The 26798-nt window shown below is 51.5% G+C and overlaps 1 protein-coding gene and 1 long non-coding RNA gene across 7 annotated transcripts in view; one reads left to right on the top strand and one right to left on the bottom strand.

Moving 5' to 3' along the window:
• Positions 1–12716, bottom strand: part of LOC142849617 (uncharacterized) — a 94158-nt gene extending 81442 nt beyond the window's left edge. The window contains exons 1-2 of the long non-coding RNA XR_012910598.1: positions 12608–12716; positions 11719–11965 (exon numbers count right to left, since the gene is read on the bottom strand). This is a non-coding gene — a long non-coding RNA (uncharacterized LOC142849617). The remainder of the gene's footprint in view (positions 1–11718; positions 11966–12607) is intronic.
• Positions 12717–12829: 113 nt separating this feature from the next.
• The window catches only part of Gprc5b (G protein-coupled receptor class C group 5 member B), a 35450-nt gene continuing 21481 nt past the window's right edge, over positions 12830–26798 (top strand). For 2 of the 6 annotated variants that reach the window (XM_075972024.1, XM_075972023.1), the window contains exons 1-2: positions 12830–12986; positions 23744–24774. In XM_075972024.1, the coding sequence (XP_075828139.1) occupies positions 23769–24774 (1006 nt within the window). In that variant the 5' untranslated portion in view covers positions 12830–12986; positions 23744–23768. The other 4 variants (XM_075972021.1, XR_012910597.1, XM_075972020.1 and 1 more) reach the window with 4 other exon arrangements.

The following is a 26798-nucleotide window of genomic DNA, read 5'->3' as shown; positions in this document are numbered from 1 at the left end:
ATCTATAGAGGAAGCTTTATAAAACTAAACTAGTAAGGAGTTTAGAAAAATAAGGAAATTGTGTGCTATATCCTGTATTTCTACGTGTATAAACATTTTAAACTAGCATTGTGTGATTAGCAGTAGTAAAAGCTGGGCTCTCTCAGACTTGAGACTGTTTACAGAGATAGAGTCATAATTCTTTGGTTGGGGTTTGATTACAGTAAATCTCTTAAATATCAGCTCAGATTGACTTCCCAAGATACCGCATTTTAGATCTCAGAATGTACTTTTTGCTCTATGTGCAACCCTTGAACATAAAAAGGGAAACTGGTAACTCTTTCTTGGGGCTAAGAAGTCAGATTATTTTTTGTAGCCCTGGATAGTGAGAGAATCTTTCCCTGTGGTATGTCTGAACAAAAGCCATGAAACTGAGTTTAGGAATGTGTGCAGAGTTAATCACTGCCCTAGTTATCAACCAGACTTAACAAGATAGACTAGCATAGCAATTAGGTTGCTTTGCACTTTTTATCTTAGTTAACAGATCAGACAGCTTGTTATATGTTCTTGGGCTGTTTTTTTCTGGGAATAGTTTATCTTAAAACTCATTAGCAAGGTGCCTGGTTTAATTTAAAGCTACTTTGAAGTTTTAACTCAGCTAATAGTGTACAGCTATCTGGCAGCTGGGGTAATACAGTTGTTTTTCCTAATGTCAGGCTGAGCTATGGTCCAAGATAGCTCTTATGGAGAACTTATAACCCCTGACTTGAATAGCATTTCTTTGTATTCATTTTTACTCATCAAAACTCCATATACACTAACATTATTAATATCAACTAGACAATACAGAATAATGAGGAGTCACCTGGACAATCCACAGATAAAAATGCCCAGTAGATCAGGATGTATTCATGAGATAAACACACTAGATTACAGGCAGTGGGGAGTCTCCCTATATCCATTCACACCATGCCAGATATCAGAGAGAGGTTGCAGCAACAAACACATAAAGGGACAGCCGAAGCAAAAGACATTCTGTGGTCTGCCATCTCGTAACCTTGCTTAAATGAGATCCTCCCATCAGAGAATTTCTTCCTGGTGGATTGATACCTTGATTATTGATTGTCATCTGCTGTTTTATGAGAACGGTTTCTGACACCAGCCCACAATGGAGAATATAGAAAAGCACTTTGTACACCACCATCCACCATCACCACTGTGTACTTGGAGCTGGGGAGGCAGCCCACACCCACACTCATCTGCCTAAGAAGCTGAGTGCAAAGGGACTCCCAGCCCCAGCCCTACTGTGTCAGAAGGGACTCCCAGCCTCAGCCCTACTGTGTCAGAAAGGACTCCCAGCCCCAGCCCTACTGTGTCAGAAAGGACTCCCAGCCCCAGCCCTACTGTGTCAGAAAGGACTCCCAGCCTCAGCCCTACTGTGTCAGAAGGGACTCCCAACCCCAGCCCTACTGTGTCAGAAGGGACTCCCAGCCCCAGCCCTACTGTGTCAGAAGGGACTCCCAGCCTCAGCCCTACTGTGTCAGAAGGGACTCCCAACCCCAGCCCTACTGTGTCAGAAGGGACTCCCAGCCCCAGCCCTACTGTGTCAGAAGGGACTCCCAGCCTCAGCCCTACTGTGTCAGAAGGGACTCCCAGCCTCAGCCCTACTGTGTCAGAAGGGACTCCCAGCCTCAGCCCTACTGTGTCAGAAGGGACTCCCAACCCCAGCCCTACTGTGTCAGAAGGGACTCCCAGCCTCAGCCCTACTGTGTCAGAAGGGACTCCCAGCCTCAGCCCTACTGTGTCAGAAGACCCCTTCTCTAAAGAAAAGCTCAACCTCATCCTAAACCCCAAACTCAAAATCAGACTCTGGTTTTACTAAAGTCCACACTTGGAGGAATTCTATTCTCTTTGTCTTGTCCCTTTCAGGTTGCTGTAACAAAATGCCTGAGGTGGGGAAATTATGAACAGGAATTTATTGCCTCAGACTAAGGCAAATTCCATGTCTAGTGAAGGGCCACTTGCTGGTTCATAAATAACTGCCTTGGTACTGTGTCCTGTGTCCTCTAGAAGGGCACTAAAGTTGCTCAAAGAACTCTATTCTTTACGGCCCAATCACCCACTGTGATGGCTGATCTTAGCTGTCAGTTTGACTCTATCTAGAATCAACTCAAACATAAGCCAGTGTTCTTACCAAGGGGGGATTCTCTTGATCAGATTGTGTGAAGCAGGAAGACTCACCCTAAATGTGGCGGCACCTTCTGGTGGCAGCAGAGATAAAAGGACAAGGAAGAAGGAAACTGCTTTTTGCCTGCTTGCCTTCACTCCTGCTAGCAAGTCCAAGTACTCTGTTGCTTCTGCATTCCCTCATTGATGACAAGAACCAGCTTTGGTGGCTCCCAACATAGTCTAGGACCAGGAACTGTCCAGAGTCCTCCAGTCCCCCAGTGCCAGAGGGGTCTGCAGAGACAGCCAGCCTCACAGACTGAACAAAACATGTGATAAACATGTATAAAAATGTCATAATGAGTGCCATCATTTTGTTTAATGAAAGCACACTTGTAATTATAGTAACAACTACAACAATAGCAAGAGGAAGAGAAAGGTAGCACCCCAAACGGGGCTCACAAGCTAGGTACAAAATAACAGCAAAGTCTCCTGCCTCCTGATTCTCTGGGCTGGCAGGGCTCAGCAGAAAATTCTGCTCCATGCAACAGGAATTGGACTCACTGAAGGTTCAGTTGCCTGGGTGCCCAGTGGCTCACACATACTGTCAGATGTCACGGGCTCAGTGGGACTGTTGACTGCAACTCTTAAAAAAAAAAATCTAGGATCCAAGAGCTGGTGTTCCAAACTTGTGAAAGCAGAAGACACAGGGGTCTAAGGTGCAGCTGTGGAAGTCACACAAAGCATTCCAAAGGCTACAGGGAATCCCAGGTTTCTGGAAACTGATTCTACCTCCTGACAGGAGGGATGGCCTGGTCTCCACAAAGTCCGTGTATGGAAGTTTGTTGCACTAGCCGGGCAAGGCAGCACACACCTATAATCTTAGCACTTTGGAGGCTAGTCACGAAGAATACAAATTCAGGGCCAGCAAGGACTACATGGCAAAATCCTGTCTCAAAATGAAAAAAATAGATAGATAGATAGATAGATAGATAGATAGATAGATAGATAGATAGATAGATAGATAGATAGATAGATAGGTGTGTAGGGTTTCTGTAAGGAAACCTCGGGGGGTGCAGCGTGGTTGGTGGAGTTCCTCTGGAGTCCAGTTCTCGACAACACATGCACTGTCCATGGCGGCACCCTCTGTCATGGCGGCGCCCTCTGTCATGGCGGCACCCTCTGTCATGAAGAAGCAGAAGGATCAGAAGTTCAAAGCCACCCTCAACTACAGAGTGATTCTGAGGCCAGGGATGTAAGACCTTGGTGTGTGTGTTGCGGGGAGAGGCCTGGAATAGTGGGGCCACTTTAGCTTAGGCTAACACCAGTGAATGAAGAGTAGGGTGGAGGAGGACAAGAGAGGATGGGGGGCAGGCACAGGTGCCGACCACCCTGAAGATAGCTGGTGTCTGTCGTCAGTGAAGTGGGGCCAGGCTTTGGCACAGAGGCAAATGAGACCAGTGCTCAGCCGCTTCAGAGACAAGGCCTGCTCCCGATTCCTCACAGCCTCTGCTGCTCGTCCTGAGACACAGTCACTCCCAGTGCAGGCAGGGAAGCCACCATCTTGTCTCCTGGTCAGCAAACACCAGAGACACCTCCCCACAGCCCGTACCAGCTTTGAAATCCCTTTTGTGGCAGTGATACCAATACTTTTCCACAGCCCACCCGTGACCACAAACTCGTCACCCATCCCAGCCCAATGGCACATCCTCCCACTCCACCCGTCATGTGTCCAGACACACTAGCTCAGGGAATAGCACAAATACACTGTTTTCAGTGGCATCCCTGGCGTCTAGGATAGTGCCTCGGCAGTGTCTGCTGATTGACTCCCGGGACATCAATTTCCTGTGACAGCAGAGACAGAGGTAGGAGTAGCCTTTTGGGCTGCTTGCCCTCTGGGTCGGATGCCTCAAGCACCTCCCATACACCTGAGGGTTTCCAGACCCTCTAGCCATTCTGGTATTAGGCAGGAAAGAGTCCTATAATACGCAAGAGTCTGGGCAAGCAACAGAAACCAGTTCTTTAAGCTGTCAAGGAGTTCGGTAAAAACAAACCAAAGCTCTCCAGCACCGTGCACCAGTGGGGCCAGAAGAGAAAAACACAGAATCTGTGTGGGTGGTGGGGATATGATGAGACAGAGCATGACCCTATGGCCCATCTTAGTTTTGTCTTGCAAGGCAGCTGCCTGGCCAGTGATAGACATGCCCTCGCTCTAGCCCCAGCTAAGTCCTCCAGCTCCTTCCTTTGCCCCGACTGCACCTCCTTGCCCTCCTGTCCCCGTTACATAACTGCCCCCTATCCCTGGGGGCCCTTATGTAACTGAGTCACCTCGGGCTCCCAGGTCCCCCTCAGAGCTCCCATCCCGGCTATGCCTGTCTCATCCGATCTTTCACAGCTGGCTGGGCCAAGCCTTCAGCGAGAAGCATGGTAGAAGAGGTTGGGGAGGAAGAGGGAGGAGAAAGAGAGGGAGAGGAGATGGAGAAGGGGGAAATAGGAGAGGAGGAGGGGAGGGAGGGATGGGAAGGAGGATAAGGACAAGAGGGGAGAGGCAGCAAGGGAGGAATGGGAGAGGAAGGAGGGGGACTAGGGTGGGAAGACTGGCCAGTCCTCTCAGCAGTGAGGCTGCTTTGGGGCAGGCTCCAGGGACCTCAAAACCTTGTCTGCATGAGGGGTCCTGGACTGTGGCCTCTCATCAGGGAGACTCCAGGACTTTCTGATAACTATCCCTTCCTGAGACTTTGACTTTAGCTGCGTGGGGAAATGGCGGCATCTTGATCCTTGGGGTGGAGGCCTTTCTCACTGGGGACCCGGCACTCTGGAGCTGCTCTTCTTCTCTGTAAGAAGTTCTCTAGGAGAGTGTACCATGAGCAGGAGTCTCAGATTGTATGAGCTCAGAGACTTTTACACTTGAAAACACACAGAAATCAGAAGGATGGTGCACACCTGGAAGCCCAGCCCACAGGAGGCTGAAGCAGCAGGATGGTACTCAAAGGTCAGCCTGGGCTACTTAGCCACCCTGGGCTACTTAGCCACCCTGGGCTACTTAGCAAAACCCTACCCCAAAGGAGCTATAAGCCAGTGGTGCAGTCGAGTGGACAGTGGTTGTCAGGAGGAAGAGAGAAGGAGGAGAAAGAGCAGGAGGAAGAGGGACAGGAGGAGATGGAAGAGGAAGGGAGAGTGGAAGAAAGGGAAAAAGGAAGGAAAGGCAGAGATATTGTTTTAATTAAAAGAACTTAGAGCAGGTAATATTGGTAGGTAGCCGATATTTATCTTACTTCAAATTGAAGCCAAGGAATTTTCAAAATTCATTCATTTGAGAACAATAAGCCAAATACATGCTAACATGAGCCTTTTTTTATGAAAAGTAATTGCATTTCCCAACACAGAAAACCATGCATGAGGAACACAACCATCTGCCTTATAAGAAGACAGCTGCGTCCTGGCGTCCTGAGAGGCTGGTCATGCGCTGCACAGAGAAGGGGCTGGGAGGGAAGGGTCAAAGGTCTCCAGGCCACTATGGAAACCACCTGGTGCCATGGAGAAAGGAAGAAGAGGGGAGACAAAACCGAGGGTGTTACCATCATTCCACGTTGTGCTCGCCCGTTCCTGGGTACGGGAGAAAGTCTGGGCATCAGTCCTGCTGTCTTGGCCCACAGCTCTCATGGCCGCCTGCTGGATACTGCTTGGCCTTAGGGGGTTCACAGCCCTAGGCATCTACTCTCCCCAGCTTCCAAGGCTCTCATGGGACCCTACCATACAGACACAGGAAAACCCCTTCTGTAAGGCTCCTCAGTCCTGGAGTGTGGGTCCCCAGATTCTCCAGATGGTTCTCTCATCTGGCTGAGCAATCTCAGCCTGATTCCATCCTGAGATTGACCTGAGGGTAGAAGACAAACCCAGTGATTCAAACAGGTCCAGGAAGAGCCAGATATTCTTCTGTAGGTATGTATATACATGTGTGTGTGTGTGTGTGTAGTTAAAGAATAACATATATTCTTGTTTACATATATAGTGTCTTCATACACACACACACAATCATTGTGTGCAAGTGTACGGTGGGGAGGCGTCTATGTGGGGGGAGAGGTTCGCACCCATCATGGAGTACATGTGGAATTCAGAGGGCAACCTCGGGGATCCATTCTAGCCTTCTGCCTTGTTTGAAATAGGGGCTCTGGTTTGCTACTGCTGGACACCAGGCTCACTGGCCCAGAGTTTCCAAGAACGCTTGTCTCCACCTCCCTCTCCCCGCAGCAGAAAGGTGGTCTGGTCTCCTGACACGTGCCCCCCACACACACACACACACATACACACATCTAGCTGTGTGTATTTCTCTGAACACAGGTCCTCATGCTTATAAAGCAAGAACTTTATGCCCTGGGTCATCTCCCAGCGCTGTAAGCCAGCACTGTAAGCCAGGAGGTTCTATTGAGCAGTTGGTGTTGAAAACAGCTGGTCTCTGGCCTTGCTACTCCAGGTGTGGTCATGGTACCTGCAGCCCATGTTAGGGCTCCAGTTCAGAACTGGCTCCATAACTCTCAGACAGAGCGTGTGTTTAGCCAAGACCCCCAGGTGATTCAGATGCAGGTCACTGGATGAGGTGCCTGGGCACAGAAGAAGGAATGTTGTCCAGGTGTAAGGAGTCAGGCTGGAGTCCTGGCCCCACCCCTGGCTTCTCTTGACCTTGAAGCCGGACGCCACTGTGAACTTGATAACTGGATGAGTACAGACAGTCTGAGACTTCTGAAATCCCCACTGAGGTCTATAAATAAATGACCTAAGTTGGGGTGATTCATCCTTGTAGCTCCAGCACAAGGGAGGTAGAGGCAGGAGGATCAGGAGTTGAAGGTCACCCTCTGCCCCATAACAAAGTGAGGTCAGCCTGGGCTACAGGAAGCCTTGTCTCTAAATAAATACATAAACAAATAATCCAGAATTGCCACAATTCCAACAGTTCTTTGTTTTTATACAAAGGTGGTGACTTGAGGTCCCCTTCAAGGCCAAACAGATCCTTTGTTCAGGAGGCACAGCAAGGTGCCATCTGGAGGCGGAAGGGTAAATGTTAAGATCTACTGAGATAGAGAGTCATAAAGGCTGAGACCTAGGGTCCTTCCATGGAGGAAGGAGCGGCCCATGTGTGTGCCGCTTGGGCCCCCAGTTGGGTTTGTTCTCTCTGAGCTATGGGGAGGGGCCCACGTGTGCTGCCCTGGCCCCGGGCTGGGTCCACTCTCTCTGAGCTGCTGTGATACTCAGAAGCCTGAAGCCATTTCCATGAGTAGTGGGGTGGGACTCTGAAGATGATAGAGGCAGGAAAATCAGGAGTTCAAAGCCAGCCTTGCTACAGGAAATCCTGTCCCAGAAAAAATGAAAAGGTAGATCACGTATGTCAGGTGCTCTCCTCTGGCCCCCTGTGCAGGATCAGAAAGCTAGGTAATCCCCATAGGATCAAGGAAATAGAAGGGGAATATATAATATAAATATAAATATATATATAAGGAGAATCTTATGCCTGGTTTGGGAGGGGTGGGGGCAGATATAGAAATGATTTTTTTTTCTTAATGAGCCTTTCCACCCTCAGCACCATTCTCGAGGATGGAAACTGTTGTGCAAACCCTCGGTGCTTAGTGCTATGGTAACCATTTTATGACCATGAAGGTTGCAAACCAGGAGACTGGAAAGAGTTAATATAAATAGCAATAAAATAACTCTTAGAGCACCCACAACTCCTTGGATGCTAGCTAAATCCTGATTATTTGGGCCACAGCAATTTTCATGTCCATTTAAATGTTTCCTGGCAGCTTCAGGGTATTGGTAAAAGTCCCCATGGTGGCATCACAGGGGACCACAAGGCCATGATCAGTTTGCTCATATGTCCATTTTGTGGACATATGAGAGTTGACACAGGAGAGCCAACGTAATTAGTTGCTGTACAATGACTGCAAGTCATTTGTGGAGATCGCTGGGGCCATCTTACTGGGGTAATTAAATCGTCTAATATGTAATGTGTGGCAAAAGCCATAGGCCAAAGGCAAAAGAACCGATGGAAAAGTGCATCAATTGATGATGTCTGTCATGGGCACAAAACAGTGGAACAGTAGCATCATCGTATCTACTGATGTATCTCTGGTCTGCTTGGTTGGTGCTCCTGGTTGCTCACTCCAAAGCTGAATCTAGAGATAAGCATGACAGGAAGTGGTCCATTTCTACTCCAGGGCCCAAAATCAAGTGTTGAAGTCCCCGGCCAACCTGGGCTTCTTTTTACCCAGCCAGGGTTCCCTGCAGGCCTGCAGTAGAAGGTCTCCATACAAGTAGCCTCCTTTAAAAATGTGGTAACCCAAGAGCCAGATCTCACGTCCAGTCTTAAGCCTCCAGCAGTGCCTGGCACAGTGCAAACAGAGACTGTGCTTTGGTGTCCCGGCTGCCCAGACCTGGATAATCACATAAAAACTATATTAATTACAACACTGGCCAATGGCTCAAAAATATGCCTAGCTAGCTCTTATGTCTTAAATTAACCCATTTCTATTCATCTGTGTATTGCCACAAAGCTGTTGCTTACCGGTAAGTTTCTGGCATCTTTCTCCTTGGCGTCTGCCTGCCTCTGCCTTCTTTCTCCCTGCATTCAGTTTAGTTTTCCTGCCTACCTATATTCTGCCCTTCCATAGGCCAAAGCATATTTATTAAGCAATGGTAATAAAACATATTCATACCATACAGAGGGGAATCCCACATCAGCACAGACTCCAGTATTTAACAGATATTGCAGTCCTATGTCCAGAATAATTACAGGGGCACTGAATTAATTATTTTTCTATTGCTTTGATAAAATACCATGACCAAGAGACTTAAAGAAAAGCAGTTTGTTTGGCTTCTGGTTCCAGAGGATGGGAAGGTGGGAAGGGCGTAGCCACGAGACCAGGAAGCTTAGGGATCCTATCTCAACTGTACACAGGAAGCAGAGGGGACAAACCGAAAGTGGGGTGAGACTGTAAGCTCTCAAATCTGACCCCCATCTTCCTCCATCAGGGAAAACCTTCTAAGGTTCCATATCTTCCTCCAATGAGCACAAACAACAGGGAAACATGTAGGAATTGTGAGGACGCTTCTCATCCGAACATAAAAGACCCTGAAAACATCTCGCAATCCCACCCCACCTTTAAGACACTTATCCACGGAGCGTCTTGATGTTTCCAGAAATATCACCTGCAAGAGAGTGAAACATAGCTAGCTAGATTAGAGTCCTGCCTCTGCCCCAAGCACCACTCAGACTTCTAGGAAGCCCCCAGCTTTCTAAGCCTCTGCTTGTCACACGCAAGACACAGACAATTCCAGAAATCCTATGGATAAAGCAAAATGTCCACAGGAAATAGATGGAGGACTTCGCAGCCACGAGCCACAAACCCATCTGGGAGGTGATCTACTGACTTGCAGAGTAAAGAGCATGCTCAATGCCTTGGCACAAGACGAACAGGCCTTACGCAGGAAGGCAAGGCTGGACTTTAATTATTCTTGCACTCAACAAATGCTTGGTGAGACGTGCCTCTCCCGGTGTGGGGAGACTAGCACAGATGAACATGGGACAAGGATGAACATGGCACATGAAGTGCCCACACCCCACGCCCCGGAGACAGAGTCTAACTCTCCTCTATGTAGCTATGTCACTGAGGGTAACTTTGAATCTCAGATCCTCCTGCTCCCGTCTCCTGGGTGCTTATGCAGTGCCGGGGATCAAACCTGGGACTTCCTGCATGTTAGGCAAGCTCCCCATCCCTGAGGTACAGCTCCTTGAGGAACGCTTCTGCACGGAGATGCCCTGTGCATCTATAGCCACTAGCCACGTACTGCTCATGTGACACAAAAATAGATTAAAACTGAAAGCTCAGTTGCACGGTGGTAGTAGTCCACGGGAATGTGCTCAAGGCCCGGACAGAGCGGACTTGGGCTCAGTCTGGTGGGACACACCAACAGACAAAACCTCACAGACTGAGTGTTCCTGGGAAGGCCCCAGCCCTTTTCTACTTGGTTTTGGGGTTATTTATTTTTATATGATTAACATTTTATATGTTTAACTGAATACATCTTTTTTATTGTTCTTATTGAGCTATACATTTTTCTCCCCTCCCTTCCTCTCCTCTCCCCTCCCCTTCTACCCTCTCCCATGGTCCCCGTGCTCTCAATTTACTCAGGAGATCTTGTCTTTTTCTAGTTCCCATGAAGATTAGATCCATGTATGTCTCTCTTTTGGTCCTCTTTGTTGTCTAGGTTCTCTGGGCTTGTGAACTGTAGGCTGGTTTTCTTTGCTTTATGTCTAAAAGCCACTTATGAGTGAGTGCATTTGTTTGATGAGCCTGCAGTGGGCCGAGCATTTGAGAGCCTAACTCCCTAGCCCAGTGGTTCTCAACCTGCGGATTGTGACCCTTTGGGGTTGAAACAATCCCTTCACAGCAGCTGTGTACCTGATATCCTGCATATCAGAGATTTACATTACAATTCACAACAGCAGAAAAATTACAGTGATGGAGTAGCAACGCAAATGATTTTATGGTTGGGGGTCACCGCAACATGCGGTATTAAGGGGTCACAGTATCAGGAAGGTTGAGAACCACTTCTCTAGACAGACTTCACTCTTAGGAGGTCCCAGTGCCCCCAGAGCTGTTCTCTTCAAGGCGGTAGATCCAGCAATCTCTCTGGGAACTTGAGGCTCCTCTGGTATGCTACTGGACATTATAAATGACACCAACTGGACCACTGGGCCATGAAACCAGATGTTGTTCATCCCACACTGAACTGGGCTTTCTAAGGCCAGGCACCTATGAGAAGAACTTTACAATGTGTTCCAGGCATACACCAGCAAACACGTATTAATACAATCTGGGTTTTATTTATTTATTAAAGATTTCTGCCTCCTCCCCGCCACAGCCTCCTATTTCCCTCCCCCTCCTCCGATCAAGTCCCCCTCCCTCGTCAGCCCAAAGAGCAATCAGGGTTCCTTGACCTGTGGGAAGTCCAAGGACCACCCACTTCCATCCAGGTCTAGTAAGGTGAGCATCCAAACTGCCTAGACTCCCCCAAAGCCAGTACGTGCAGTAGGATCAAAAACCCTTTGCCATTGTTCTTGAGTTCTCAGTAGTCCTCATTGTCCGCTATGTTCAGCAAGTCCGGTTTTATCCCATGCTTTTTCAGACCCAGGCCAGCTGGCCTTGGTGGGTTCCCGATAGAACATCCCCATTGTCTCAGTGTGTGGGTACACCCCTCGCGGTCCTGAGTTCCTTGCTAGTGCTCTCTCTCCTTCTGCTCCAATCTGGGTTTTACAGAGAAGGAACATGTAGCAACGTTTAGAAGCTGTCGGTGCCAGTTCCACTAAGCACCACCAGGAGGCAGTGTCCATCCACGTTCCAGTTCCTCAGCCTGACCAGGACAGGCTTAGTAAACCCTTGTACTGCAAAACATTTAATGAGCGCCTACTGTGTACCAAGTACTGTTCTTGGCAAGGGGACACCTCTGTAAACTTGGGGGGAGGGCTCTGCCCTATAAATAAGCCCCCTACATGTGTCCTTTAAAAAAAAAGGTATTCACTGAGACGTGTGGCCAAGCCACATTGCCTGACCCAGAGAAAACCGACTTGAAGAGCAGGATAGGGGACTTTCTGAGACTGGCGAGAAGAAATGCGGGTATTCGAAAAGTTCATAATCCCCAGACACAGGGGCTACGACTACTTCTAAGAGGAGCGTTATTTCTGCAGCCACCTTTCTGTTCCCATTCCAGAGGGAGAGGGGTCGCGTCTTGGCGTCAACATCACTGGGCTTAGAATGGGCGGCCTCACCTAAAGACCAAAGGTGGGAGAAAAGGTGAGCGACGACGGCCTGAGACTGCCAGCTTGCTGCTGCATAGGATGCTAAAGCGCGTCCCCCAAGGCCTAGCCTAGGCAGTGCTGACCTCAGACAGCCGGGTGGGGATGTTCTATAGCCCCCCCCTTCCATGCAAATCCCACGCCTGCCTTGTGGGCACCGGCATTAACTGCCCTGAGCATCAGGTCACGCACAGAGACTGGGCTTTCTCTGGGTATGTGTGCCTGGGAGAGTGGCGGGTATGTGCCTACGTGAATGAAGTGTGAGAGACGGTGGCGATCGTGAACACGGACCCACGTGAGTGGGTCACCGTGGTGAGGTTCATGTTTGGGATTGCCGAGGATACCGGTCCTGGATTCAGTGTGCGCAATGAAAAAAGGGAGGGCTGGAGCGGGGTGGAAGGCGCGGAATGTGACCGGTGGGGACCTGCATCATACCGAGGCTTTGGTGACTTTAAAACGCGTGCAATCTCTGAGAATCTGAGCTCAGGACTCTCTTCCGGTATGTGTGGCGAGTGCCCCTCTACGACCCCCGTGGGAATATTGTGTTATATGTGGCTGAGTGAGAATATTTCTGCACACAGATCAACCTGGGCAATTGAACGACTGGACTCTTACCAGGGAGACGATGACTTCTAATTGGGGACACCGGAGGTTTGTTTGGAGGTGGAAGACGTTTCTGCAGTCAGAACAAGCCGGGAGACTGGGGTTGCGGGCTGCCTGCGGCTGGTCCTGAGCAGAGCAAAGCAGAGCAGAGCCGCAGACCCGGCCGGGGAGGGACCTGGTGGGCGGGGCCTACCAGAGAGGCGGGGCTTCGGCTGCTGCAGCACGGGCCGGGCCAGGGGGCGCCTCGCGCTGCCGCGGCTCGAAAGGACGGTGCAGTGAGGCGGGCTCGGCTGGCGGGCGTGCGCGGAGCGGGGGCCGCGGGCGCGCTGCAGAGATGTGACTCGGGCCCAGGGCCAGCAAGAGCGTCGGCGCTGCGGGGCCGCGAGGGTCGGTAAGTGCCAAGCAGCGCGGGCGCGGGGAGGGCGCTGCAAGGACCCCAGAAACTTTTCCCGCCGTGGGCTTGTGAAGACCCGGAGGGGATCCGAGGCTCATGCTTTTTCTGTTCTCCCCCCTCGGGGTACATCTGCATGGAGAGCTGTGGGTGTTCGGGTGAGGGGTGCCACAGTGCGGTGGGAGAGGGGCCGCAGAAGGCTGACCGAGAGCAAGGGTTTGGGGACCTTTATCTGAGGGGGGTGGGGGTGTCCATGGACCAGATAGAGAGCCAAAGCTCTGAGTAGGGTCTGGGGTGACGACAGACGACAGGCAGTTGGGAGTAAAGGGGAGTCCGACCCTGTGCTAGTGACTCCTGCGAGAGGCGTCGCAGTCAGGTTTCAGGGTCCAGGCGGGGAGCGGGGCGGGGGTGCTGGCCATGAACTACGCAGACTTGGCCTGGGGAAAGGGCCGGCCTTTGGGGACGTGCAACCTCACCTGCCGCAGGGTCTGGGGGACCCAACTTGCAACCCGCAGTGGCCGCGCACTCTTGGAAAAGGGCGCAAGAGGGTGGGCACCACAGGGAGGAAATCTGGGGCTGGGAAACAAATAGTAGGCTGGAAATCCAGGGGCGGCTGCATACGGTTAAGGGGGAGAATTTCTGTCCCAGGCGGGGGCACTTGGGCCTCTAAGGGAGGCAGCCTGGCTAGAGGTAAGGACTACCCGGTGCAGCGACCCCTCTTTCTGGGGGACTGCACAAGGATCCCACACATTTAGAGGACCGGGTGGGAGAGGCAAGCCCAGAAGAGGAGCCCGCACCCCGCCTTAGCGAGAGGTAGCTGGTTAAAAGCTTTGGATCAGCCCACCGACCTTGTCCCAGAGGACGCCCCAGAACATAGGGCTCGTCCCCCTGTTCCTGCTCCGCCAGACCCAGGCCTAGCCTGTTCCCCCCCCCCCGCCCCCTTCTTCTGTTCGCCAAGGGGGCGGCTCTTTGGAACAGGGACAAAGGCCCCGGGAGTGTGGCGGGCACCACCGTCCCCGCCTGGGGCCCCAGCACACGCGCCGCGTCGGCCGCCCGAGTGCGCCGGGGTGGGGGCACCTGAGCAGCGTCCAGAAAGCTCTGGGGGTCCCCACAAAGACCAGAGAATGCGTGAGAGGCTAAACATACCCGCCACCACCGCAGTACTTAGAACGTTACTTCCTAAGTTTCTTCGGTGGGCTCTCGGGGCTTTGGGAATAACCACACTTGGAGTTAAACTACATGCAAATAGCATGTAAATAGAATGCAAATTGGCATCTGTTGGTTGGAAATCCTCCTCCCGGCTAGTTTTCTATCTCGACTGTGAACATTGTTTGCCTGATCCCTTGCTTCTACGTCTGAAAAGGGCCAGCTGAGTTGGAAGGAGGAAAGATGGGAGGGGAAGGGGTTGCAGTTTGGGACCCGGGCAGTAAGAAGAGAGCTTTCTTTATACAGACTCTAATCCTTGCTGGATTTGTTTGTTTGCTTGCTTGCTTTTCAATACATGTGGTGGACACAACCGAGTGCTGAAGAAATAACTTGTATAAAATGAATAGATCAAGATTGGGGCGGGAGCGGGGACGCGAGACCGCAGAGAAGTGGATGAAGAAACGCTAATTGAGCAAGTAAACACCACCCCATATAACACCTGCTGGGACAGGGCTGCCTGGAAAATGAAGTGAACAGGGCTTGTGGTGTGTGAGGCGACATCTGCGGAATGGCATTTTTGAGTGGACCCCAGCGGAGGGGGGGGGGGGCTCCATTTAGAGGGCGATTTGGGGGCAAAGGGCATCCAGGCTGCAGAAGCTTGGAGGTGGGAATGAGCTTGGAGGAAGAGACACAAAGACCATTGTAGCCAGTGTGGGGGCGGATTTGTGGATAGGCGAGTGGGGACCAGAGGCGCTAGACAGATCCTGGTCTCTGGAGTCATGAAAAGGCATTTAGAATTTATTCTGTTCGGGGCCACTGGATCCTTGGAGGGTTCTCAGCAGGAGGCCACGGGGTGTGATTTTTAAAAGTTCCCTTGACCTCCACAAGGAGACAGACGGCAAGCAGCTCCCTTCCTTCCGCTGGCAGGGATGCTGTGTGGTGCAGGGAGTCCCGGCTAAGGATCGCTATGGATCCAGCCTGGGTCAAATGCTCTGAGCCCGAGAGAGTCTTGTGAGCTAATTGGAGGAGTGACTTGAGTTTTTAAAGATCCACCTCTTACTTCTAGACTGGTCTTATCTACCCTAGGGAGCCCCCCACCCAGGGTCCAAGACCTGTGTCGCATTTCAGTTTTGAGCTAACTGGGGATTCCGAGTTAGTCACGCTCTCGCCTCAGAACTGCACCCAGAGAAGGAGGTTCAGGCAGCCTAGGCTGCAATTTGCATTTAAATGATTGCTTTTATTTACCGGCTCGCAGCTGCTTTGCATATTCATGGCTCACAGGGCTGACGTTCCTGCTGCACTAAGTTACTAACCTTAGAGGGTCGGTAAAGTTGAGAGCCCCAAAGAGGGCAGTGTCTAGGCAGCCCGGGGTAATGAAAATGATGACACTGTCTGACTTGGAAAAGATATCGGAGGGAGGCAGAGACAGTTTGGGTCTGGGAAAGAGTTTAGTGTCAGGAAACCTTGTAACAGTTTAACCCAGCCAAGCAGGAAACACCTCAGCTCCAGAGGAGTGGGCTGGGACAGAGTGAAATGCTGGGGCTCAAGAGAGATTGGCTTCCAGACTCAATCTGGACTTCTGCCAGACATGGGGCCAGGACTGGGGTATAGTTGTAAGGCCTGAGGTCAGGAGCTGGGGGGAAAATATGGATTCCTAGCTTGGTCTGTAGATTCCATGAAGCCGCTGATCGGGCGGCTTGACCTCATTGCCTTCACAGTCCCAACAGGACAATGGGACTCTTGAGCAAGCACCTCCTGCTTCCTATGGGCAAAGGGCTTTTCCCGTGGATCTCGTTCAAGCAGCACAACCATCTCTGCCTTACCGAGGAGGAGACTGAGGTTTGCAGAGGTTAGGTAACACCGTTGTCACAAGTTCTACTGGCCCACCCTCCCGCTGAGACCTTGGAATCTGAGGAGAGTGTGAACTGCTGCAGGTATTCAGCCGGGTCCTGAGCTGTGACCTATGCTGGGAGCCCCCCACCCCCATACACACACACCTGCTCATTTTGTCATTTTGTCCTTTTGTGTGTGTGTATGCTGGTTCAAATTCTGCCCTCCTGCACTGTTGCGGCAGGAAGAATGATCTCTTTGGAACCTTGCTCTTAGCTGCAGGGCTAAGGGAGGCTGTTCAGAAGGGTTTCAGGGCAGTTTGGGACATTTTGTTTTCCATCCCTATGGGGGGACCAAAGGGAAGGGATTCTACCTCCCTGGAGAAGGCCCAGTGTGTGGTCTCTGGCAGCCTTGGCTCTGACTACTTAATAGCCAGGGCTGGTTTCAGGGTCACTGGCCTGGTTCAACCTTGACTGTGAGGCTCACGCTCAGGGCTCCAGTTCCCATTCAAAAGCTTGTCTCCTTCCCACCACCTCCAGAACCTGTTGGCTTTGGCATATGATAGGGGAGACTGGAAACCAGTGGTAGATAAACAGATGGGAGAGCCCCCTCGTGATTCCATCTCCATGGCAACAGCCCCTCCTAGAAAATCCCCAGAAGACGAATTTACCCCTGCAGATAATGGAACATTTACGTTAGCTAGTGTCCTACACCCTGTAGGACATGTAAGTGTGTATGTTCATGTGTGTACGCTAGTAGATACTCCTGTGTGTGTGCACGAGAGTGTGCATCCATGTTTGCTTATGGCTGTGTGTACATATGGGGGCCAGAGGTTGACATTTGGTGTTGGAGATTCTTTGTCATTTTATTTATTGAGGCGGGGTCTCATAGTGAACCCTGAACTTGCCAGTTCAGCTAGTCTAGCCAGCCAGCCAGCTTGCCCCAGGTAACCAATCTCCACCTACTGCGATTACAGCCCTGCATTAGAAAACCCAACTTTTAGGGGATCTGAAGTTTTGGTCTTCACACTTGCTGGGCAAACACTTTACCCACCTGGCCACTGCACAGCCCCCACCTCCTGTTTGAGACTGAACTCAGACTTGAGATCCTCCTGCATCAGCTTCTCGGATGCTGGGATTACAGGAGAATGCCACCATACCCACTTCCAGTAGTTATCTCAGTCCTCACCACCACCCTGTGATGGAGGTGCTGTTATTACCCTCACTTTACAAATGAAGAAACTGAGGCAAGAGAAGTTAAACCAGCCACTCAGAGTCATAGCAGGCTAGCAAGTGGTCCGGGGTAGGACTTTTATTATCTTATTTATCGATTTGGACAATGCTGGGGGGTGAGACCTACAGGCATGCGCCTACTGGACTAGTCTCCAGCCCGAGGGTAGGATTTGGAACTGGGGAGTCTGGCTCTGGCAGGGTGCTGACCGCCCTGCTCACATAGAGTCCCACAGAGTCCTCAGCAGTTTCTGCGGGGCCAGCGCTTAAGACAGTGAAAGAGACTGTTTCTCCGGACCTATGTGGGATGGAGTGGGATGTGTATGGTGTAGCGTATGTGTGGTGTGTGTGGTATGCTGTCTGTGTGTGGTGTTTATGGTGCTTGGGGGAGTTGTTTTGCAGGGTATTTAAGAACATGGGGTGAGTCACATTTCTGAGTGCCTGGCTGGCAGCAGAGGTAATTAGTATGGGAGCCGAGGCCTCTGCATTCATCCCCATTTATCCTTTCCTCCTTTTGAGGAGCCGCTGCCCTCACCCATGGGTTTGTTGCCAGGTATTCATCCGGCCCAGGCAGCCCTGCCTTGAGGCTGCCTCAGAACCTCTAATCTGTATTGTTCCACTGGGGGATCAGAGGTGGGAGGCAGCAGGTGGCTGATTGAACAGGGTGGGGCTTACCTGACAAGGGGCACTTTAGATGAAAGGGGGTAGTGCCTGCCTGGGCCTCCTGCTCTGTGCCCTCTCTCATCCAGACTTCTGTGCTGAGTGTGGCCTGTAGGGCTGGGATACTCCAAGAGTTAACTTCCAGTTAAGCCTCTCGGACCCTCCGTTTCCTCTTGTATAGAGGAAAATGTTAGCACATTTTTATGGGCCACGTGAGAGAGCTTGTATGATAAGTTTCATTCATTCGGGGACTGAAGGGCAGAAGAGAGCAGATGAGGATGTGGGGTGATGGTGGGTGGAGGGGAACAGACCCAAGAGGTAAATAAAAGAGAGGACAACTGGACGGCAGGGACCTGAGTTCGGATCCCGTGGGCGTGCACATCTCTAGCCCCAGTGCTGGGGGTTAGAGAGAGGTAGATCCCAGCGGCTTGCTGGGCAGACAGTCTAGTAGGATGGATTCAGTGAGACCCAGGCTCAGAGAGAGGCCCCATCTCAGAAAATGGGACCAGTGATAGAGAACGATACCCAAAGTCAACGCCAGGCCAAGGGTGTCTGCTTGGGAGAAGACAACAGTATAAACACGTACACACACATACACACACACACACACACACACATACACACATGCTTGTGACCCATGTCACAACAGAGTCCAGGGTCGAAAGTACTGGCCTAGTGTGTAGTGGGGGCAGGGAGGACCTCTTGAAGATAAATCATCCAGCAAAAGTCACCAGTGACTCTCTATGAGTTCTCGACAATAAGAGGCTTGTTTGCCTCGGGCTCTGCTTTTCTGGCAGCATGTGACCTTGGCCAAGCATCTCCTGGCCCCGTCTTGTGTAGCATCGTCCTGTGAAATGGAAACACTTTAGCACTCACCCCTAGGAGTATTCTGTAGATTCTGTCTGTCTGTCTTTTGAGTTAAGGTTACCCAGTGGTAGCTCAGGCTGGACTAGAAGTCACTATATAGCTCAGGGTGGCTATGATCCTCTAACCCCAGCCTCCCAAATGCCAGGATGACAGGCCTGTACCACCCTAGCTACCTCCCTTTGGCAGATCCTTGGATGTTACTGTATGTTCCGGGGAGCCTGGGGAGCAGTTACTATAGTTGTCAGTGTGACAGAAATAGGACCCCCCTGGAAATCCTAGATGAGCTAGTGGCCTTGGCTTCAGGGTAACCCCTTCCCCTCGTCCTATACACGGTTCTGTGGACTTGGGTGGCCACACCCCAGCATCTTCCTTAGAGCCAATAGTCACCAGCTTGAGGCAACTGGGCTCTCTCCTCGGGTGCCTGGCAATGCTTGGCTTCATCTATATGCCTAGATATGGGTCAAGAAGGAGCCATTCCTTCTAGGTTTTTGAGAACCTGTTGGCAAGTGACAGAAACCCAGGTCAAATTGGTGTCATTCACACTATGTAGTTAATTGGTTGCTGGTATCAGACATGGCTGAATCCAGCCGCCTTTCAATGGATTAGGACTCAAGCCCATCTCCTAGCTGATCCTGTGGGTCAGTCTTACCCTCAGACAGGTTCTCCTTGGGAGAGAGATCTGTCCTCTCCCGTGACAAGACTCTAACCTTCCAACTTATCAATTCCATCTCAAAGAGAAGATGTCCCTCCAGTGAATGTCAAACCCTCCTGCCGATTCAAACCACAGGCCTGTTTATGATGCAATCAGTTCAGCCAGAGAGGACTGATGACATCCAGATTGACCAAGCCTGAGCTGGTGCTGCCTGAGCTACAATTTTAATTATTTTTCCTGTTGCTGTGAGAATAGACCCTGAGGAAAGGAACTTAAGAGGAGAAAGGGTTTACCTCAGGTCACAGCCGGAGGGTTCAGTCCATCAGGGCAGAGTAGTCAAGGCTACAGGATCTTGAGGCAGCTGGTCGGTTGCATCCACAGTCAGGAGGCCAAGGGAGATGAATGCTATCACTCGGGTCCCTTTCTCCTCCTGCGGTCCAGGACCCCAGCACAGTGTGGGTCTGCGCAGCTCAGCTAACCTAATCCTGATAATCCCTCACAGCCACGTCCAGGGGCTTGTCACCCGGGTGAGTCTAGAGTCTGTCAAGCTGATGTTAACCATCGCAGCTATATTTCTTGACACACAAGGTAACTGATCAAAATGAAGAGATGAAAGGAGCCCTCTGCTTCGTGGGTCTAGCCTCATCCTGATGGGGGTGGCACAGCAGTGGCCGTGTACGACTGCATCGGTTCTTCTCGTGGCCTTAGGCCAGACTCTGCTGTGGGTTCTAAAAGCCAGACCGTGAACTATCAAAGGTCCCTACTTCCACTCCTAAAGACCCCTTGATCTTTAAAATAACTCCACCACCTGGGGACGTTGCCCTCTTAATTCATACCAGACCCCCAGCTGGGAGCTAGGACTTAAAGTAACTCTCCAAAAGGAAATTGGAAGCTCTTTGCAGAAATGAGAGAAGCCGCTGCTGTGACCAGACCACAGCCCTTGAAGGAGAAAGGAGCATTACCTGTGGCCGCGAAAGCAGAGAGCCTGAGAGGGTCCATCTGCTGTGGCCGAAAGGAAGCAGAAACTACAGGCCTGGCCGTGGACTACAAGAACACTGCACAGTCTCAGAAATGTGGGTGCTGTCTTGGTGTTACCCCTTTCTGGTTGGGGTAGACAGGAGAGACAGGAAGCATGCAAGAAGAGCTGAGGAAACTGAGCCTCGGTCTACAGCCAGGCTCAGAAGGAGGAGCTTTGCCAGAAAGAGTGGCTAGCCACACCTAAAAAAAAGCCAAGTCCTGAAGCAAGATGGTGAGATATAGGTCCGACCAAGACCTGGTGGGGTTTCTGGTGTCTTCCATTGGTTCTGACCTTGATGTCTAAAATCAGCCTTCCTCAGCCTTGGTACCATGGACTTAACTGACCTACGTCATTCTCTTCGGTGAAGACTGCTATTCACATTGTAGGCCTGGTCTCTGCTCCACAGATGCCCATTCTTGTGACACCCAAAACTGCCCCTGGTTGAGAACCATCGGTCAAAGGGTGTTTAGGTGAGAGATGGCAAGGGAGGAGCATTGATTCAGTCCCAGAAGCATCTTCCCAAACATCATTTCCTCACCTCCAGGGGAAGATGGGATTGGCTATAAACTAGAGAGAGTCCCTTGAGTGTGTTGCTGAGAACTCTCCTAATGGGGGTTCACTCTGGAGACCCTCCCCACCTTGTTGTGGACCAACGGCAGCTTGTCCTGTCCCATCTTGTTCTTAAATTTTGGTTCATAGCATGTTTCCCAGCCTTGTTTAGTGGCTCTGTTCAGAATGATGTCTCTCCAAAGTGTACCTTGTACCATGTTCCTTGGGGTGCACATACACACACGGGGGCTGCAAGGGCTCTACCCTGTGGGTCCCAGGGATCCAAGGTTCTCAGACTTGGCGGCATTGGCAACAAGAACCCTGACCAACTGAGCTCTCTAGCACAGTTTAGAAATATCAAGAGAGAAGTATTTTCATTTCTTGGGGTTCAAGTGGTCAATGTAAAAGGCCACAGTTGAATAAATGACTGCACAGGGACTTGTTGGTGGGGCCTCCGTGGCACTACTACATCTAGACTACAAGTCGGTGGCCAATATCTGGGGTGTATCCCCACCTCTATATTTACCTCAGTGGGGGGAATCTTGTTTAAGGAGCCCCTCCACCCAAGTACATTCTTTTGTAACGTGCCTTCTCTCTGTAAGCACAGCAGACCAACCCACCCCACCGCCATTTTCTACAGCATCCATTATTTATAGCGTCGATGGCCTGAAGGCCAGGGAGGGACCCAGGATGCACAAGGGATCTCTCTAAAGGAGAGGAGGAGAGAGGTGGTCAATACTGCATTTACTTAAGGGAAGCCCCAGGGATGTCTGGCGTTGTGCTGTGGCGAGGGTGACTGGTTACAGACCTACACACAGGTGGAATTACAACCCCAAACTAGCTTAACATGACTAGGAATGAGTCTGGGGCACAGCTGTGCAGACGTGGCTTCTTGAAGGCCCACTTAGAAGCAAGGAGCTGGTGCCCGTGGGGTAAAGAGCAATCTGGATGCACGGCTCTTGTTCTGTGGGGATTTCCCAAATCCCTGCTTTGTGCCAGATGCTGTCTGCTAATACTGGCATCTTCACCAGCAATCCTTTGTGGGTGCATTTGTGCCCCTCACCCAGGAGATATTTGGCCGCATATAGAAGCTGGGTTGGTGAGACGCATTCCTATGATACATAGGATATCCTAAGGACAGGGGAAAAAAAAGACCTGTCAGGGATAGATGCCAGATGTGACAAGGTTGGGAAAGCGGAGTCTACTACTAAGAAGTAAAAGTGAGTAAAAGATACTGTCTCTGCCTCCCTGCCTGCCCCGACAGACAAAAACAAGGAGGAGAGGAGAAAGGGGAAGAGAAAGGAAACAAAGTAGGCAAAAAATGGCAGACTTGATTAGCGCTCTGCCTAACCGACCTTGGCGGAGTCTGAACTGACATGATGGTTCTTGAGGAGAGCTGGGGACGGGGAGTGGAGTGGAAGCATCTCTGCAGGACCAGGCCTAGTGACACTGGCCTACACTGCTGCTCAAGAGGCTGAGGCAGGAAACTCGCCAATGCGAGCCCGGCCTGGGCTGTGGTGAGTTTGAAGCCAGCTTGACCAAGGTAGTATAGCTCTACCTCAAACTGAAAATTTAAAAACAAAACAAAAAGAAAAATGTAAAGGGATCAGAGATGTAGCCCAACTGCTGCCTAGCATGCATGAGGTCCCAGTTTAACAATTAAAGTAGAAAAAGAAAGTTAAAATAATAGGGATGTGTCTTAACGGGGAGACGAGACTGGGTCAGCACTGTCCTTGGGCATCTAGAGCACGTGGAAGAGGGGTGTGGCAGGTTGAACTCTGCCAGGACAGGGATAACAGGGGAGTTGGAAAGAATAGAGCCTCAGGAGATCTACGGGGGAGGAAGAAGTGTGAGGGGGACGGAGCATGGAGAATTTCCTTCCGGATGAACAGGCACATTCGCAGGAAATGCTCCAGGATCCTTTAAATGCCAACGGCCCTGGGTGCCAGCATCTAGCTGATGTTCCAGGCCTTTCTGTGAAGGGCACCGTATTCACGCACAGCCTATGCCCATGCTCCGTGGACTTTTAGGTCACTTACAATACTTAATACAATGTCAACCCTTGTTGCGTCATGTTTAGGTGACAACAGAAAAATATCTGCACGTGTTCAGGACAGACAGACTCTTTTTCTCGAGTATTCTTCATCTGAGCTTGGTTGAATTTGTGGGTGCAGGGGACTTGGCTGGGCCCACAAGATGTACCCCATGTGTAAATCTGGGGGGGTGTTCTCTCCCTCTGCTGAGAGCAGTGGCTTCCTGGAGTGTGGTTGTGTGCCCTGGGGTGAGTGTCAGAGCCTGAAGACCCTGTTTTGTCACCTGAAAATGGAGGTCACAATGGGACCTGCTGCCTCATAGGGCATTATGAGGACTGGATGAGCCCAGGTTTTGGTCTAGAGTGAGTGCTCAGTAAATACTCACCTTAGCCTTTGAGGATAAGGAAGAAATAAGGGGTGTTGCCCAGCTGAGTACCTGGCTGGTGGCTATCCCTTTAAAAACGCCTCTCGTCGCCTGACTTTGGGAGAGGCCAGATTTACAGACTACAGAGGGGTAGAGAGATTAGGTGAGTCTCCCTTCCATTGGCCCTCCAGCCACTGCTGATGGTGGCTCATGGCTACTAATCTGGGTCAGGGTTCAAGTGGGAGGCAGAGAGCCTGGGAAAGGGACCACAGTGCACTGAGAAAATCGATGCCGTTATCTCAAAGGCCTGAGGGCTGCCGGGTTTGACAAGAGGAAAGGCCTCTGGAAATCAGGAAAGTGGGGCCTTCCTGTGGATTGAGCTTTCTCCCTGCTTGTCCCCATTTTCTAGAATCTTCCTGGTGTCAGAGAGAAAGATGAGAACCCACCAAGTGTTCCCCCTGCCCCTGCTCCTGGTGATTGCCTCGGTGGCTTCAGAGAACGCCAGCACATCCCGGGGCTGTGGGTTGGACCTTCTCCCTCAGTACGTGTCCCTGTGCGACCTGGACGCCATCTGGGGCATCGTGGTGGAGGCAGTGGCCGGGGCGGGGGCCCTGATCACACTGCTCCTGATGCTCATCCTCTTGGTGAGACTGCCCTTTGTCAAGGACAAGGAGAAGAGGAGGCCCGTGTGTCTCCACTTCCTCTTCCTGCTGGGGACCCTGGGTCTCTTTGGACTGACATTTGCCTTCATCATTCGGATGGACGAGACAATCTGCTCCATCCGACGCTTCCTCTGGGGTGTCCTCTTCGCGCTCTGCTTTTCCTGTCTGCTAAGCCAGGCGTGGCGGGTGCGGAGGCTGGTGCGCCAGGGCACGAGCCCAGCCGGCTGGCAGCTAGTGAGCCTGGCACTGTGCCTGATGCTGGTGCAGGTCATCATTGCCACCGAGTGGCTGGTGCTGACCGTGCTGCGTGACACCAAGTCAGCCTGCGCCTACGAGCCCATGGATTTTGTGATGGCACTCATCTATGACATGGTGTTGCTGGTCATCACCCTGACACAGTCCCTCTTCACGCTGTGTGGCAAGTTCAGGCGGTGGAAGGTGAACGGAGCCTTCATCCTCATCACAACCTTCCTCTCTCTGCTCATCTGGGTGGTCTGGATGACCATGTACCTGTTCGGCAACTCGATCTTAAAGCAGGGAGATGCCTGGAGCGACCCCACCTTGGCCATCACCCTGGCAGCCAGTGGCTGGGTTTTTGTCATCTTCCACGCCATTCCGGAGATCCACTGCACCCTCCTCCCACCCCTGCAGGAGAACCCACCCAACTACTTCGACACCTCACAGCCCAGGATGCGGGAGACGGCGTTTGAGGAGGACATGCACCTGCCTCGGGCCTACATGGAGAACAAGGCCTTCTCAATGGATGAGCATAATGCAGGTAAAGTGGTCACTGCTGGGCCTGGGACAGTCCCTGGAAGTCCATAACCAGGGCAGATGCTCCCAGGCCCAGCGGCAGACTCGATGATCATGAATGGCCGGCCCCCACGATAACACTGACTCCGAGCTATTTTTATGTATGTTTTCCTCCTGCCAATTGCTCCCTCATTGGTTATAAAAATCCAAGAGATGGGGTTGGGGAGATGGCTCAGTTGGTAAAGTGTTGTCAGGGCGAGCAAGAGGATTGAGTTCACTCTCTAGAATCCAGGGAAGAGCCAGGTGTGGTGGCACATCTTATGATAGGTTCCAGTGCTAAGAGGTAGAGGCAGGTAGGCCTCCAGGCAAGCAGATAATCTGTTAGCCCTAGACACCCTAACACCCTAGTATCTCCAAAAACAAAGAGATAGTTTCTGAAAAACAGTATCTGAGGTTGACCTCATGCCTATACACACACAACACACACAATTTACCACCACCACCACAATCCTCCATGTTTCTGGCTTTTCAAAGTCATGGGAAGCTCAATGATAGAGCATTTGCCCCACGTGCACAGGCCCTGGGTCTATCCCCAGCAGCATCCACACCGAAAATGACACCAATTTAAAACAGCGTATCTCCTGGCTCTAACAATGCCGAGCCAGCCTTCCTACATGGCTGCAGGTTTTCTTGAATCTCACTTGAGTCACTGGGCCCTGGAAGGCCAGGCCTCTTGCCCCACCTCACACTTTTGGCTGCCCTTATGTGGGAATACACTTCCTGCTTGCCACGCCTTCTGCCACCCTCTGCTGATCCCCCGACATTGGTTCCTTGGCTCCCTGTAGGCGTTTGGGTTTGCAGCCTACGCAGTGTGTTAGATGGACGCAGGCCCCCATGACACTGCTCCTGGCCTCCTCCACCTCAGTCATTGGCAGTGTTCAAACTATATCCCAGAGTCAAATGCCCATGTGCAAACCCTGCCTCTCCCACTTCCTGCCTGCACCTTTCAGTGGATGACGTGGCCTCTCTGAGCCTCAGGGTCTCTAATTTGTAAAAGGAAAATGATGGGAGGGCATAAGTGTGTAGGGTTTCTACAGAAAGTATCGCAGTGGGGACCAGACCCTGGTGGCCCTGAGCGCAGAGCTTGTGGGTCTTGCCTGGGTCTCTCGAAAGTGGAGTCTGAGACACTCAGGGTAGGGATTTATATTGAGTCATGGCCTCCTAAAGGAGAGCACAGAAGCAGGTCGCCCAAACAGTTGTTTGTAGTTATAAGCTTGTCTCTGTTACAGACAGCCAGGCTCAGTCCTGCAGAGACCCTCTGAGGACATGCGTAGAACGATCCCAGAGCCGGCTCACCAGGACAGAAGGCTTGGCCCCCCATCCGCTCTTAACTTCCCTCTTCCGCCACCAACATCCCTATTATTTGGCTAAATGTTCACAAGCTCCTCTGGATCAGACAGAGGATGCAAATTTGGTGACAACTGGGGTGACATCTGGGTGCCCAAGACCACCTGTTTCTGCTCAGGGGTGAGGTCACAGTAGGATGGAGGAGGATGTGCTCACCAGAACCCAAAGACCCTGCTGTTGGGGTTGGATAGGTACTCTCGGGACCCTGCTGAAAGGAGGCCGGCTGGGTCCCACCCTGGAGCTTAAATAAATGATCTTTCTCAGTTTGCCAAAGATGCCCCAGGGGCCCATCAGTGATATTGAATCCCGGTCCTGGTGAGGCTCTGATCACCGGACGTGGTCACTGTCGAGCACTGCTCTGCCCTCAGGCTGCACTGTCCCTGCAGTCCCCACCGTTACCCTGTGCAGTCAGCCCCCTCATCTCCCCCATGACAGATATGTGCAAGCCAAGGCTCAAAAGAATGGAGTCTCCTGAAGACTTATAGCTGGAACACGGCCCATGGCAGACTGAAATTTAGCAACATTTCTCTTTAGCGGCATCTGCCCAGTTGCCAGGTCCCAGTGAGAGCCGTGCTCAGGAGCCGGTCCCTGTACACAGCCTTGCAAGGTTAAGCGTGGGAGCCTGGGGTGCAGCCCGCTCCT

This window comes from Microtus pennsylvanicus, chromosome 5 (genome assembly GCF_037038515.1).
Source record: "Microtus pennsylvanicus isolate mMicPen1 chromosome 5, mMicPen1.hap1, whole genome shotgun sequence".
Classification (NCBI taxonomy): Eukaryota; Metazoa; Chordata; class Mammalia; order Rodentia; family Cricetidae; genus Microtus; species Microtus pennsylvanicus.
This window is presented reverse-complemented; position numbering and strand designations above follow the sequence as displayed.